The 16,040-nt window shown below is 35.9% G+C and overlaps 1 protein-coding gene across 1 annotated transcript in view; it reads left to right on the forward strand.

Annotated features, from left to right (window-relative positions):
• Positions 1 to 707: 707 nt before the first annotated feature.
• LOC105869307 (transmembrane protease serine 11F) overlaps positions 708 to 16,040 on the forward strand; it is a 40,268-nt gene continuing 24,935 nt past the window's right edge. The window contains exons 1-3 of the mRNA XM_075997749.1: positions 708 to 775; positions 4,051 to 4,202; positions 12,455 to 12,573. Of these exons, the coding sequence (XP_075853864.1) occupies positions 708 to 775; positions 4,051 to 4,202; positions 12,455 to 12,573 (339 nt within the window). The remainder of the gene's footprint in view (positions 776 to 4,050; positions 4,203 to 12,454; positions 12,574 to 16,040) is intronic.

Raw genomic sequence — 16,040 nt, forward strand, 5'->3', positions numbered from 1 at the left:
CTGTAGTCCCAGCTACTTGGGAGGCTGAGGCAGCAGGATTGCTTGAGCCCAGGAGTCTGAGGTTGCTGTGAGCTAGGCTGATGCCATGGCACTCACTCTAGCCTGGGCAACAAAGTGAGACTCTGTCTCAAAAAAAAAAAAAAAATATATATATATATATATGTGTGTGTATATATATATATGTATGTGTGTGTGTGTGTATATATATATATATTGGGAGGTATATTTTGGCAATATATGGAGAAAAGGGAACCCTAGTACACTGTGGGTGGGAATGTAGATTGGTATCACCGTTATGGAAATCAGCATGGAGAATAAATTAAAATAAATTGAAATTAAAAATAAAACTATCCTATGGCCCAGGAATCCCTCTTCTGGATGTATACACAAAGGAAATGAATCTACCACCTGGTAAAAATATCTGTGCTCCCATATTCACAATAGCTATGCTGTGGAAACAACCTAAGTGTCCACCAACAGTTGAGTGGATAAGGAAACCATGCTCCATATATACAATGGAATGTTATCCAGCCCTAACAAAGAACAAGATCTCGCCATTTGCCACACATGGGTGAACCTGGAACCTGTTATGCTAAGTGGAATAAGTCAGATACAGAAGGAAAAATATTGTATGATCTCACTTATATGTGGCATATTAAAAAATTCATATATACAGAGAACAAAAAGGGGGTTATGGGGAGGACGAAATGGGGAGATATAGGTCAGAGGATACAAAGTTGCAGATACGTAAGATGAACAGGTCTATAGATCTAAAGTACATCATGAAGACTGTAGATATACACAATAAAATTTCTTTTTTTTTTTTAAAGAAAAGGCTGTTAAAATGTTCCATTTAGCCTCCAACTTATATTTAGATTTAAAGGACCAAATAATTGTCATGTAGAAATAAGGAGAAACATTTAGGAATATTTAAAGGCTTTAGGGATTTTAAATTTCATCAAAATAAAACCATTTTTTCAAAGCTTGAACTCTTTATACATTTAGAAATATACCCAACTCTTCATAGCTAAGTTTTCAAAGTTTATTGCACACTTAAGAATGGCTTGAGTGTGTTTTGTTTTGTTTCCCATGCTCATGAAAAGCTTTCAGCAACAGCCTAACCAACAAATGTCTTCACAATTTTCTGAATACTTTGTTGGGTTTTTATGACCTTATTTTCTCCAACGCGCGTGTTTACCCGCATTGCAATTGCCTGGTGTCTTCATACTGTTCCCGCCAGGTACACTTCAAAACACAGATATAGGTCTTTGGCAAATCTTGTTTCAATTTTCCTGGGAGAGAAGTCAACATCCTAGTTACATCAGACCGAAAAATCGCTAATCACCAGACTGAAGAAACTCATTTTAAAAATAAATATGACCATGATAAAAAAAAAAAAAAAGTCTGCTTTACAATGACACAGTGTTACCATGATGTGATACTTGGCTGTCATCTCAGAAATTTCGTAAAATTTGATTCTTATCATTTCTTGCTTCTTGAAGGGTTCAGCATGCAGCAATGAAATTTACAAGACTAGGGGGAAAAGAATAATAAAAAATAATTGCAGCAGTCACAATATCTACAAACTAAATAATCTAGACTATTGCCACAGATTTTGGAAATAGAGACTTCAGTTATGGGTTAGAAGGAAGGCATTACAAATGAGGACACAGTAATTTTCTTGATTTTTTTTCCACCCCCTGGGTTCTGTAGTTCTAACCTTAACAGTTGCTTTTATTAGAATCACGTAAAGTATTAGTGACACAACTAAAATAAAATGAGTTAAAGAGGGCATAAGACACATACTTTACATCTGGCTTAGACCCAAGTGTAAGGCAGCAAATTGTCTTTTATTAATAATCCTGAGGTCTTTGTTGGAAATATTTTTTTAAATCTTCTTCCAGATGAGTAGAGCCATTGATCCTTTCCTTGTCCCACAGCTGATCAATCACTCACCAAAGCTCAAGAATTGGAGCCATTTTCTTCTCTCCACGAGAGCCACAGCCCAGACCCTCACCATTTCTCTCTTGGACCTTCAGTAGGGACCCCTAAACTGGTCTGCAGGTCCGCACTCTCACCCTAGTCCCCATCCTCTTTCACCTCTGTGTGATTATTCTAAATTCTCAGTGATCAAAATTTTCACTGGCTCCCTGCCTCCTGCAGAGTAAATCTCCAACTCTTTACTTTGGGTTATGAGACTCCCTCCTGAGCTGCTCTCAGCCCACCTGCTCTGCCATACCCTCTTCCCAGGATTGCAGGGCTGGAAAAAACTTGCAATCTTGGCCAGATTTTACAGATCATACATTTTTTTGAGGGCAAAAGCAATGCTTTTTTAAAAAAATTTATTTTAGCATATTATGGGGGTACAAAATTTAAGGTTACCTATATTGTCCATGCTCCCCTTCCCCCTCGAGTAAGAGCTTCAGCGTGTCCGTACCCCAAACGTTGCACATCTTACTCATTGTAGTTGTATATACCCATCTCCTCCTCCTCCCTCCCTGAAGCAATGCTTTAATTATATCTTTATTCCCAATACTAAGTATTAGTAACGAACACTGTTACACATCCCTGCCCCCTTCCCCCTGCCCACCTGCTATTTTCTCTGTTCTTGTGTCTTTTATTCCACCTGGTGAACTTTTATTCCTCTAAGTTTTAATCATATCACCTTCTTAATAAGATTTCCTAACAGAATCCTCCAAAAATTTAATTTCTCTCTCTCCTTGTACAAACTTACTTTGGTACAGTTCATGCTAAATAATAATTGCTTGTTTCCATGTCTGTCTTCCCTTTTAAAGTATGAACATAAAGGCAGAGTATATCTTAAAATCTTTATACATCTAGGGATCGGAACAGTTTCTAAAACATTATTTTAATGTGGTCAGTACTAGTATAAGGACTTTCCATTATCTCATTTAATGAAACAAGTTTATAATAAATGTATATTTTAAAAATTAAAAACATAAGCGTTTTTACAACAAGTTTCACTTGCAAGATATTCCAATATTGAATCATCTTTGGGGATTCAGAAAATTAAAAACGGCAAGCTTCAGCCAGGCACAGTGGCTCATACCTGTAATCCTAGCTCTCTGGGAGGCCGAGGCGGGAGGATTGCTCAAGGTCAGGAGTTCGAAACCAGCCTGAGCAAGAGTGAGACCCTGTCTTTACTAAAAATAAAAAAAAATTGGCCAACTAAAAAGATATATATAAAAAATTAGCTGGGCATGGTGGCGCATGCCTGTAGTCCCAGTTACTTCTTGGGAGGCTGAGGCAGGAGGATCACTTGAGCCCAGGAGTTTGAGGTTGCTGTGAGCTAGGCTGATGCCACGGTACTCACTCTAGCCCTGGCAACAGAGTGAGGCTCTATCTCAAAAAAAAAAAAAAAAAAAAGGCAAGTTTCAAGTTGGAGAAAGATAATCTAAATGGCATAAGATATTTAGGGAAGTGGAGGGACTGTACCAGTGGGGACAAGTAAGAGTTTAATGGCACTGACTGCAGTCTTATTAAGTATAATGCACATTTTGTGATTTCACCCGGAGGTGGTAATAAAATGCAAAGAACCATGATCAGGTCTTCAAAAGTAATATTGCTATTTTTAAAGTAAGCCATTAAGAAATTTTTAAGATCATTTTAAATATAGTCATATTAAAATATTTTTAATCAAGTAAAACTGGTGAGAATATTGTATAACTTTGTTGCTAAAAGCTCCCTTATTTAAATGACATGAAGTGTTAATCATAATTTACCTTTTTAAAAGCAATTCTTTGTATTTCACTACCAAAATTTCAAATTGCCAGTATGCCAGACCAAGTAGTGGGAAGATACGTTCACTTGAATGTCAGCATCAGTAGAACTTTAACTAAAACTTTTACTGTGATTGAGGTGTTGAGAGAAAGTATGCAAATTAAATCTAGTGTTCTTTTCAAGATAAGTTCCCCATTATTATTTAGCAGCATAAATTATTTGCATAGAGGAACATAGTAAGTAAGCAAAAAGTAGAATCATAGTGAATTTTTTATTGTCTTATTGTTTTCTTTCTTTCTATTATCACAGACCAGTTGAATTTTCAGAAGCTGAATACCCACGAGTGGAATATCAAAGAAGACAGCAATTTTGGGACCCTATAAGGCTAGCTCTTTTCACACTGGTGATTGTAGCAATCATAGGAATTACAATTGGTATTGTTACTCATTTTGTTGTTGAGGGTAAGTATCCAGGTCACATTCTATTGCTTAAGTACTCCATGACTTAGTATCTTGAAATTCTCTGTTGTAGAAAAAATGACATTTGCATGATATTAACATTTGAATTACTAATCTTTTACTAATGTTAAATTATGGTTTGCTCTTGCATTGAGCTCTGTGTTACATGTCTACCCAGTAAAGTTTGCAATGTATATTACATTGATAGACATATCTAAAAGAAAGACACACACACACACACAAAAGAAGAATGAAAAATCATCTTCAGAATAAAGACAAATCACATCATGGACTGAGTTTAATATATTTTTCTCAGAATCAGCATATTTTTCTCAAAATCAGCATATAATAAGTAACCTCAAGAGAAGTTCACAATACAAGATGGATTATCTGAAAAAAATATCTTTAAAGGGGCTAAAGATCAAGCATTATTTTTAAAGAAAAACAGGTTGTTTCATGACTAGGGAAAAGAAGATGCTCAGAATTAATTCCTAAATATATGCAAAAATAGTGCCACAGTTAAGCCAAAAGACAATCAACTGAGATTCATTTACCTTTGTCTTCGCTTTGTGTCTTTTTAATCACCAATGATTGAGACGTTGCCTGAAATTTTTAGGCACTCATATCAATCATATAAATAAAACTACACTTGAAAGTCCAAAGAAGAAATGAAATATTGTTCAACATGCCCAGCTTTTACCTTCTTACCCACTTTATTGGGGGATTGATAATATCCATTTCTTGGACTATCATAAAATAAAAGCATAAGCCAAGTTACCCGCTACAATTTTATCTTTCTTGTTAACATTTTCTTTAGGTTAGAAAGTAATGAAGTAGTTTTGTGTTTAAAATGCCCTTCATCCACAATGTTGCAAGTGTTCAAAAAGGAAAAATGAAGGAATGATAAAAATAATGGCAAAAAGGCATTTTTTAAAGAACTACCATAGAGATTGTCATAGGCTGAATAATGACCAAACCCCACCCAAAAATGTCTATGAATCTGTCACTAATCCTCAGGATCTGTGACTATTACCTTATACAGCAAAAGGGATTTTACAGGTGTCATTAAATTAAGAATTTTGAGATGGGAAGATTATTCTGGATTTCTTTGGATAGGTTCTAAATGTAGCTACAAGGGTCTTTATAAGAGAGAGGAAAGCAGGTCAAAGGAGGAAGAAGGCAATGTGACAACAAAAGCAAGGGGAGAACAGGACATGGGATGCAGGATGACAAAATAAGGAATGACAGTCTCTAGAAAAAGGCAAGAAACATTCTCCCCTTACAGCCTCCAGAAGGAACCAGCTCTGCCAGCATCTTGATTTTAGCTCTGAAAAACTCACATGAGAACTCTGACCTCCAGAACTGTAAAAGAATAAATGTGTGTTGTTTTAAGGCTCTGAATTTGTGGTAATTTGTTACAGTAGCAATAGAAAGCTAACACAGAGGCTGGGCACAGTGGCTCATGCTTGTAATCCTAGCACTCTGGGAGGCTGAAACGGGAGGATTGTTTGAGGTCAGGAGTTGGAGACCAGCCTGAGCCAAGAGTGAGACTCCATCTCTACTACAAATAGAAAGAAATTAGCTGGACCACCAAAAATATATAGAAAAAATTAGCCGGACATGGGTGGTGCATGCCTATAGTCCCAGCTACTCAGGAGGCTGAGGCAGGAGGATCGCTTGAGTCCAGGAGTTGGAGGTTGCTGTGAGCTAGGCTGATGCCACGGCACTGTAGCCCGGGCAACAGAGTGAGACTCTGTCTCAAAAAAAGAAAAAGAAAAAAACCCTGAAAACTAACACAGAGGTTAGCATTTAAGGATTTGAGAGATCTATCACTAGTACATTCTATCCAGATAACTGAAGAGTTTCCTAGGTATAGATGGACTTTTAGGCCGGGAGCGGTGGCTCATGCCTATAATCTTAGCACTCTGGGAGGCTGAGGTGGATGGGTTGCTCAAGGTCAGGAGTTCGAAACCAGATTGAGCAAGAGAGAGACCCCATCTCTACTATAAATAGAAATAAATTAATTGGCCAACTAATATATATAGAAAAAATTAGCTGGGCATGGTGGTGCATGCCTGTAGTCCCAGCTACTCGGGAGGCTGAGGCAGGAGGATCACTTGAGACCAGGAGTTTGAGGTTGCTGTGAGCTAGGCTGACGCCATGGCACTCACTCTAGCCTGGGCAACAAAGCGAGGCTCTGACTCAAAAAAAAAAAAAAAAAAAGAAAAAGAAAAAAAAAAAAGAATAGATGGACTTTTAGTAAAAAAAGGAATAAATTGATGGACTATAACAAAAGATAAATAAGTAGAAGTGGAAAAAATACAGGCATCTAAAATGATACACAGTTTTTAAAAGTAACATACACAGTTTTATAGCATAAGGAAGTCAGTGAAGGAAATCACATTGTTTTAACCAGGGCAAAAAGAAGAAAAATATTTTTACAATATTATTTTAAAGATTTTAAATGAGTAGATCTGAAAGGCAAGAGAGTAAAAATAATCAAATATGTGAAATAGTCAAGTGCAAATAAGGATTTTAGCAGACTTAGTGGTAAAAGTCACATCAGCAGGACTGAAATGTATTTGATGAGCTTATTTTTATTCTAAAGACTCAACAATTATGAATAATCAGCTTTCACTGCATTGTGATTTTGGCCAATTATCCACTGCCCATTACAAACAGTTTTTAAATAGGATTAATATAACAATTCAGTGGCTTTTGAATATTGTTGATTTATCATTGCCCTTCAGGCAAAGATCACCAGGAATATACATCTGCAGATGGGTTCATTACTGCTTAGCAGGAAGAAGAGCATATGCCATGGAAAACCATGGGCTGCTTTGTAAGAGATTGTTTAAAAGGATGCATTATAATATTTTGGCTTGTGCTAGATGATTTAGGGGAGCATTGAAGTAACTGGGTCCTTTCTCTGAATTGGATACTGTCAGAAATCTGGGATAATGCTCTGAATGGATATCTTAATCCTATCTAGAAGACGAGCAATGAAGTGAGGCTAAAGCTGTAATTAACTGTTAGAGAAGTAGCAGTCATTCATTGGCCAAAATAGGTGGTGGTGGTTTTTTCTGTTTCATTTTTTTTTTTTTTGGACAATGTTCTTGTCTCTGAGTTCAGACATTATGAAATAGTCTTGTTTTTGTCTTGATTTATTATGATCACAGAATGGCTTTATCTGATATTGATATTCTATGGAATACCAAGACCCAGGTGATAGTACCAGGCTACCTCTTAGATGTCAGAAGCTACTTTTTCTCTTTGTCAGGTTTATATTTACAAGTCCATAAAATCTTTTATGCTACTTTAAAACATAATTTCTGAATTATTAGTTGACCATTAAGTGCTCAATAGAATTCATGTCTTTAACTTCTTATTACTCGTTGCAATGAAAAGGTTGATAATAATGTGTTTTTATTTATCCTTGGGATTTCTTTTTGGATCTTCATTTTTTTTTTATCAAAGAGAAGTAAAATTTTAAAAAATGAAATCCTATTTGAACACTAAATATATATAACAGCATTGCACATATTTTTTGAGGCTTGCTTCTACTCAACATTGTTGCAGAAATCATCCACCTTGTTGTAAGTAGCTTTAGTCCACTTATTTTCATAATTGACTAATATTCATAATTGTCTAATACATGCCATCATTTACTTATCTATTCAAGTGTTCATGGACATTGTGGTCATCCCAGATTTTAAACATTAATACATGTATAAAAAGGCTCATAGTGGTATCTTGGCACACATGTGCTATCTATGTATGTATGTATAGATACATAGATTTCCATTGTTAGTTGTATATGTTGCAAACATCTTCTGCCAGTAAAAAAAAATTATATATATATTTAATAATGAAACCATCATAACTTATGTGAGAATCTTTTAAGACTAGTGAATAAAAATCACAACCACTACCACCATTCACATGAAATATGGCATTAGCTAAAAAAATTTCAAACATTGAGTTTGCAGTTATGTTTTTTTGTTTATTTTTTAAATTTATTTTTGTTTATTTTTGTTTTGTTCGTTTTTTTATTTTTATCATTTTGTCTTTTAATTTTACTGGAATTATATAGTAAATTATATATATATATATATATTTTTTTTTTTTTTTTGAGACAGAGTCTCACTTTGTTGCCCAGGCTAGAGTGAGTGCCGTGGCGTCAGCCTGGCTCACAGCAACCTCAATCTCCTGGGCTCAGCGATCCTCCTGCCTCAGCCTCCCGAGTAGCTGGGACTACAGGCATGCGCCACCATGCCCGGCTAATTTTTTTTGTATATATATTTTTAGTTGGTCAATTAATTTCTTTCTATTTTTGGTAGAGACGGGGTCTCGCTCAGGCTGGTTTCGAACTCCTGACCTTGAGCGATCCGCCCGCCTCGGCCTCCCAAAGTGCTAGGATTACAGGCGTGAGCCACCGCGCCCAGCCAATTTTTAACAAACATTTTCATGACCCAGATTAATTTTTTCAGGACTATTTATTATGAGGTAAAAAAAATCTGCTTTAGGGAGTTGCAAATATTTTGAAGAATTTAGTATTTAGAATTATATTTTCACAAAATCCATAAACACAATTTTATAAAGCTCTAATGCTGTTTTTAAAGTTTGGTTTCTTAACAACCTAAAGAGTAAAGCCTGCATTGGGATGGCATCATTTGTCTTCTCATTCTGGAGGACTGGATCCACTTCCAGGAATATAGGGATTTTACCTTTCCATGAAATTTAGAGTCAAATGAACTTTGGATTTAATCTCAGGTACATCATATCCTAATTGAGTGATCTTTGACAAGCTAATCTTCTACTTTACTAAGCTTCAACATCATGTAAAGAGATATTATTTTTACTTTAGAAATTTATTGTAAAGATTAAATGATCCATTTGTCTTAAGCACAGTGCATGGTATATAGTGATTTCTCATAAATATTTGCCATTAATAAATTGGATTTCTAAAATGGCTTCCTAATTGACCTTGTGTATAAACCTCTTTAGTGTTCAAGTTGCTCACTGGTGAAATGAGCCAAACGTATAATAGAAACTCAATAAATACCACATGAAAATGTAGTATATGAGAATGTTCTCAAGATATAATGAAAATTCAATAAAGAATAGGTATTATTAATATAAAAGTTCAACATTACTATTAATATAATCTATTTGTTATAGTGACTATAATATAATTATGTTATATATAACTTACATTTTAAAAAGCATTTAAGTATATATTAAAGTCATTTCTACATGATTTCAAAGGATGTTTTTGCCCAACTGGGAAAGTCTTAAAGAGAATATTGGGATATGTATATGATAATAAGATCACTCTGTTACTCTGGGATAATCTTAATTTTATCTTTTTGTAATAGAACTTTATTTGTGAAATCTTGTCAAGATATGACTGGAGAAGTAGCTTGAATTCATTTTATTTAATAAGGTAGTGCATGTGAAAGCTGATTAGATAGAGCCTAGTGTATGTTAGGAACTTGGTAAATATAGATTCATTCATCCACTCATCCATAAAATAAGAATAAAGGCATATCTTAAAATAAAATTAGCAAAACAACAAAATGGAACATATTAGGGTAAAATATCATTTCTGATTCCTATTTCTCAACTTCCTGCTTCAAATAAACAAAATGTATTTTTTTAAAGAAGAAAATGCCTAGGATTAATTTTGTAAGTGGAACAAAAAAAGATATAAAACGGTGGTGACAATCTATTTTAGCCAAGTAAAACAATATTGTTAGTAGTACAAACATAAACCAAAATAATAACATCAATTACCTCTAGATATTAGGGTTATAATTTTTAGTTTCTTATGTATGTTTAGTTCTGTTCATTTTAGAGATTTTAATAGCATTTATAACATAAAAAAGTTTTTAAATGAAAATCTAATTAATTAAACAGAATATTTATACCAGAGTCTGATGTCTTATGCTTTTATTTAAATGTAGAATATTGAAATAATTAATAATCCATTGCTTTATAAAAAGCTAAAAGTAGTTTTCTTTTTACTAATATTATCTGAAATGTTGCCTCCTCTGTTACTGTAATAATAGCTTAACACGTCCCTCTAAAAGCTGACATTCCAATGGACTAAAATCCACAGGCCATTAAGATCTGTGGCCGTTGCAAAGTAGAGCTCTTTACAAGTTGGTACAGCAGCACAGCTGGGTAAGCCCCGTCTTAATCTGGATACTCCAGAGACATTTCTCGTGGGAGGTGATGTCATGGATAGGATGTAGGCAGTAGAGAAGTCTGGAAGAAGGACATTTCTAAGAAAGGGAATTTAAAGGGAAAGAAGTAGCAGAAGCAAATCCTAAGGAAAGAAAACAGCATAGTGAATGCAGACAGATGCAAACTGGTTGCTGTGGTTTTAACCTAAATCCTAAGAGAAATAATGGCAAAGAATATGCCGAAGAGGTGAGCAGGATTCAGGGCAAGAAAAGACTTTGTAAGTCATAGCAGAAGGGTGTTGAGAGTCCTTTCCCGTTGGCAATGGAAAAAAAAATGGAAATGTTTTAATTTGGGAAGTAATATTGTCAAATTTTCAATTTAAATAGATCACTCTGGCTACTACATGCAGAATGGATTTGAGGAAAACAGGACAGGAGGAGGCAGGGATACTAATTGGAAAACAGATTTTGCAGGCAATCAACGACAAGGGCATGGACGGGAGCATTAGTGGCAGTGAAATTTGTGAAGAAGATGGATTTAAAAAATTTTTAAATGTGATAACATTGTTGGTACCTGAAAATTAATTAGAAAGGGATTGAAGGCTACACCAAGATTTCTAGTCTGAGTGATGAATGAAGTAAATTGTAATGACAGTATTTGAGCTAGAGAATATAGCGAGGAGACTTCTTTTGTATGGAAATGTGATTTTGTTTTGGATGGTTGTCAGCTGGGTGATTGAGGAAGACCTGAATTACGGGTGTACCCCATGTGTGTAGAGAAAGATATTGGAGATTAAATAGGTTTCATCCATAGGATTTAAAGGCTGAAAGATGAATTGGATGTTTAAAACGAGGATAAAGTCAAGCCTTGGGAGACTCTGTAGATCAGGGGTCCTCAAACTTTTTAAACAGGAGGCCAGTTCACTGTCCCTCAGACTGCTGGAGGGCCGGACTATAGTCTATAAAAAACTATGAACAAATTCTATGCACACTGCACATAATCTTATTTTGAAGTAAAAAAAAACAAATGGGCAAAATCCACCTGCATGTGGCCTGCAGGACGCCTGGTGTAGATGATAGAGCTGTTCACAAAGATAGCAAATACAGTAAATGAAGCAAGTTTAAAAGAAGAGGTAAATGATTATTTTACTTTGGAAATACTGTTTGAGGTGCCTATTGAATGTGAGAACAACAGCCTCCAGAAGTCAGTTGGTATAGAATTGAAACTCACAACAAAGATTTGGTCTGGAGATAAAAATTTAGAGTCACTAACAAATAGTTATGGGTTAAGGTCATCCCAGTTAAGATCAGCAAGTGTTGAGTACAACAAGTAGAACCTTAGGATACCCAGGTTAAGAGTGGAAATAAAGAATTCTCCAATGTAACTGAGAAGGGGCCCAGGGAGAAAGAAAGAAAACTAGAAGATGGCTTCATAAAGTCAAAGATGAGGTTTCAAGGAACATGATTAACGCTGTAAAGAAATGAAGGGGTAAAACACAAAAAAAATCAAAAAAAGGTGACCATTACATATTACAATTGTTGTCTTTGACAATAACAGGCTAAGTGGTGTGGTAGGAGTAGATTATGGAGAATTAAGAAGTGAATGAGAAAAAAAGAAAGCAAAAACAATAAATACAGACTTCTATTTAAGTTTAACAGTAGCATAGAAAAAAATTGATAGTTTATTCAATATATCTTCATAATACAGCTTAGATATTGTATGATATACCTATGTTAGCAATTCTTTGAGGAAATTGATTTTTTACATGACTTTCAGTGATTGCTTTCAATATTTACTTTCCATTGTATGTTATATGTCCAATTTAATGAACATTTTGATTTCTGTAAATGGAGTATTTTGTAAGTGTACTTTGGTATCAGAATGTTCTCTTTTAGCTGGCTGCACTGATAAAATTACACAATATTTGAAAAGCATCTGCAATAATTTTTGCACTATGTAGAAATAAACTGTATTATAGTAGCCTATTTAGTGGGAGTAGAGAAGAAGTGGAGGGACAGGAACTGATTACCTTTAACCATGAATTTTTTGCTTATTTTACCTTTCAGATGATAGGTCATTCTATTATCTTGGCTCTTTTAAAGTCACAAATATCAAATACAAAGAAAATTATGGAGTGAAATCCTCAAGGGAGTTTACAGAAAGAAGTCGTCAGATTGAGAGAATGGTGAGCTCAACAGAATTTTAAATGTTTATGAATGCGTCTTTCTGCCTCACTTTGAATGTATTATAGGAAAATAGTCTCTGTGCCTCAATTTCTTCTTCTGTACAATGAAGATGATATGGTATCTAGGTCATACAATTGTGAGGATTAAGTGACTTAATATATGTTAAATATATACAATAATATTGTACACCATAACATGTACATAGTAGATTAGAGTAGGCAGCTAGCTCCTAAGAAAATTGTTGGTTGAAACAAATGTTTTCCCTATTTTTAACTCTTCATTTTATCTTTCTTGGTTCATTTTTTTTAACCTTCTTTAACGTATGAATATAGAATTGCCACACTCACCTTATCATTTTGTATATTTTGTTTTTGAAAGCACTTAAGGATCAGATTGTATAAACAGATGTGATGTGTCTATAATTCTTGATATCAACCTTAAATTTAGTTATGCCCTAAAATATTTTGGTTTCCCTTGATAGTTTATGTATTTATTAAGGCATATCTAATTTTTTAATTATATTGCATGGCCTAAATCCTAAGCTATCAGGCAGAAAGTCAAATAAAGTAGTTTTCCATTTTTTCTCCCATGAAAAGCATGGTTATGGACACCATAGATTTGTTTAGCAAATCCCAGTATATTAGCCAAGATTTTAGTCCTTTAAGTTTATGAACACTATTCTGAAACAAAGAATTAACGGCTGAATAGAAAGGACACTGTATTAATATGATTCTTTATGATTAGCTATAGGCACTATCTTTTTTATTTTTTATTTTTTTGAGACAGAGTCTCACTTTGTTGCCCAGGAGTGAGTGCCACAGTGTCAGCCTTCCTCACAGCAACCTCAAACTCCTGGGCTCAAGCAATCCTCCTGCCTCAGCCTCCCAAGTAGCTGGGACCATGGGACTACAGGCATGCGCCACCATGCCTGGCTAATTTTTTGTATATATATTTTTAGTTGGTCAATTAATTTCTTTCTAATTTTGGTAGAGACGGGGTCTCACTCAGCTGGTTTCGAACTCCTGACCTTTAGCCATCCACCTGCCTCAGCCTCCCAGAGTGCTAGGATTACAGGCGTGAGCCGCCATGCCTGGCCGGCACTATCTTTTTTAATTAAAAGATGTTTCTATTCTTAAGGCTTTCTACTGTGTTATGTAAATTCCTTGAATGAATTTTTCATTTCCAGAATTTCTGTTTGGTTTTTCTTTAACAGTTTGATTTCTTTAGAGCATTTTTCATTAATTTCCCGTATTGTTTTTGTAGCTTCTTTGTGTTGGATTTCTATTTTCTCTTGTATTTCATTGAGCTTTCTTACAGCCCATATTTGAAATTCTTCATCTGTCATTTTTAACCATTTCATTTAGGTTGGTATCCATTGGTGAGGAGTTACTGATTTCTTTTGGGGATGATTTTTGGCTGTGATTTTTCATGTTTCTGGAGTTCTGTTGTTGATTCTTTCTCATCTGGCCTCTTGGTCAAGAACTAAGGGTGATAGGACTGCTTTATGTCCCTATCTCCGAGTCCCCAAAGATCGATTCCAGACAGTGTTGGGGAGAGGAGTGCTGGTCCTCAGTTACCTTTGGGATGTGTTAGAGGTTAGATGCATCTCTTGGATTACCTCTGACTTGTTGTCTTCTCCTCTTCCCAGTAGAGTGCAGTGAATTTGGTCCCGAGCTTAATCTCTGAGCTGGTGGATTGTACTTGTGGATGTGAATCTAGTATTCCCTAATAGCTTGAGATGGAAGTCACTATGTTTACCTGTGGGGTTGTTTCTGCTGTTATTGATTGTAGTTTGTGTGGAGGAGCCAGTTGCCGAGGTAATATTTTGTGCCTGTGGTAGGCTCTGGTCTCCTAAGTGGGGTATACAAATGCCCCAAGCTTTGGGAGGGACCCTGTAGCTTCCAGGGGTAGCTCCCTCCCTATACCTCCTGAGGTGGGAAAGGAGCAAGATAGATTATGGCTAGGATGCAAGAGACTGAATGAGGAGCTTTGCTGAACCCCCAAGGGGCTCAGAGGTGACTTACCCAGCTGCTATGGGGAGCCGCTGGTATGGAGTTCAGGGCTATCTCTCCAAGCCCAGAGAGCTGCTACTGATAGGAGGGGCTAATCATGTGATTGCTAAGGCCCCTAGCCAGGCTTTTTCCATCCCTGTCCACTAGCCCAGTTTCTCTGGGGGGTAGGGTATGCACCCTGACTACTTGTTCCCTGGAACTCCACAGCATTTTCCCCTCTGATCAGTCCATGTGCATTCCCTCTCCACCTAAGACCAGCTCTTGAGCTACCCCACAGTTCACGTGTCTGACCTGCTGGCATGTGTCTCTCTGTGACATTGGTGGGTAGGGGGATCTCCAATTACTCACCCCTTTTACACTACTAGACCCCAAAGTGAGGAAGGTAGGTTTCTCTATCCACAGAGGTTTCTGCCAGGGGCATGCTTCCACCAGGGAGTTGTGGCGGCTCAAAAGTCTCTTGGCACAAAGAACAGTGACATAGACCAATGGAACAGGACTGAGAACCCAGATATAAAACCATCCTCATATGGCCATCTAATCTTTTGACAAAGCAGACAAAAACATATATACTGGGGAAAAGAATCCCTATTCAATAAATAGTACTTGGAAAATTGAATAGCCACATGTAGAAGACTGAAACAGGATCTGCATCTCTCACCTCTTACAAAAATCAACTCATGATGGATAACAGACTTAAACTTAAGGCATGAAACCATAAGAATTTTAGGAGAAAATGTTGGAAAACTTCTTACAGACAACAGCCCAGGCAAAGAATTTTTGAAGTCTGTAAAAGCAATCATAGCATCAACAAAAATAAATAAATGGGACCTGATCAAATTAAAAAGCTTCTGCAGAAACTATCACTAGAATGAACAGACAACCTACAGAATGGGAGAAAATGTTTGCATACTATACATCTGATAAAGGGCTGACATCTAGAATCTATATAGAACTCAGTAAATCAGTAAGAAAAAATCAAACAACCCTATTAAAAAGTGGGTAAAGGACATGAACAGAAACTTTTCAAAAGAAGATAGGCAAATGGCCAAAGAGCATATGAAAAAATGCTGATCTACCATTCTGCCTCTGCCACAAATCATGTTTTCATATATGAATCAGGATGTTTCTGGGCTAATCTCTTTCATTGCTCAGCTAGTTTTTCATTGTGACGATACATAATGCTTTAACCTCCATAATTTTGCAATAAATGTTGGTACTTGTATTAGTTTCCTATGGCTGCCATAGCAAATTACCACAAAACTAAGTAGCTTAAAACAGTAGAAACTTATTCTCTAACAGTTCTGGGGGACAGAAATATGAAATCAAAGTGTCAGCAGGGCTAGCTCCCTTGGGGGGCTTTTGGGTAGGATCCTTCATTGCCTATTACAACTTCTAGTGGCTCTGGGCATTCCTTGACTTATGGTTGCATAAGTCATATGTCTGGTTATTGCTGC

Source organism: Microcebus murinus, chromosome 26 (assembly GCF_040939455.1).
Source record: "Microcebus murinus isolate Inina chromosome 26, M.murinus_Inina_mat1.0, whole genome shotgun sequence".
Lineage (NCBI taxonomy): Eukaryota > Metazoa > Chordata > Mammalia > Primates > Cheirogaleidae > Microcebus > Microcebus murinus.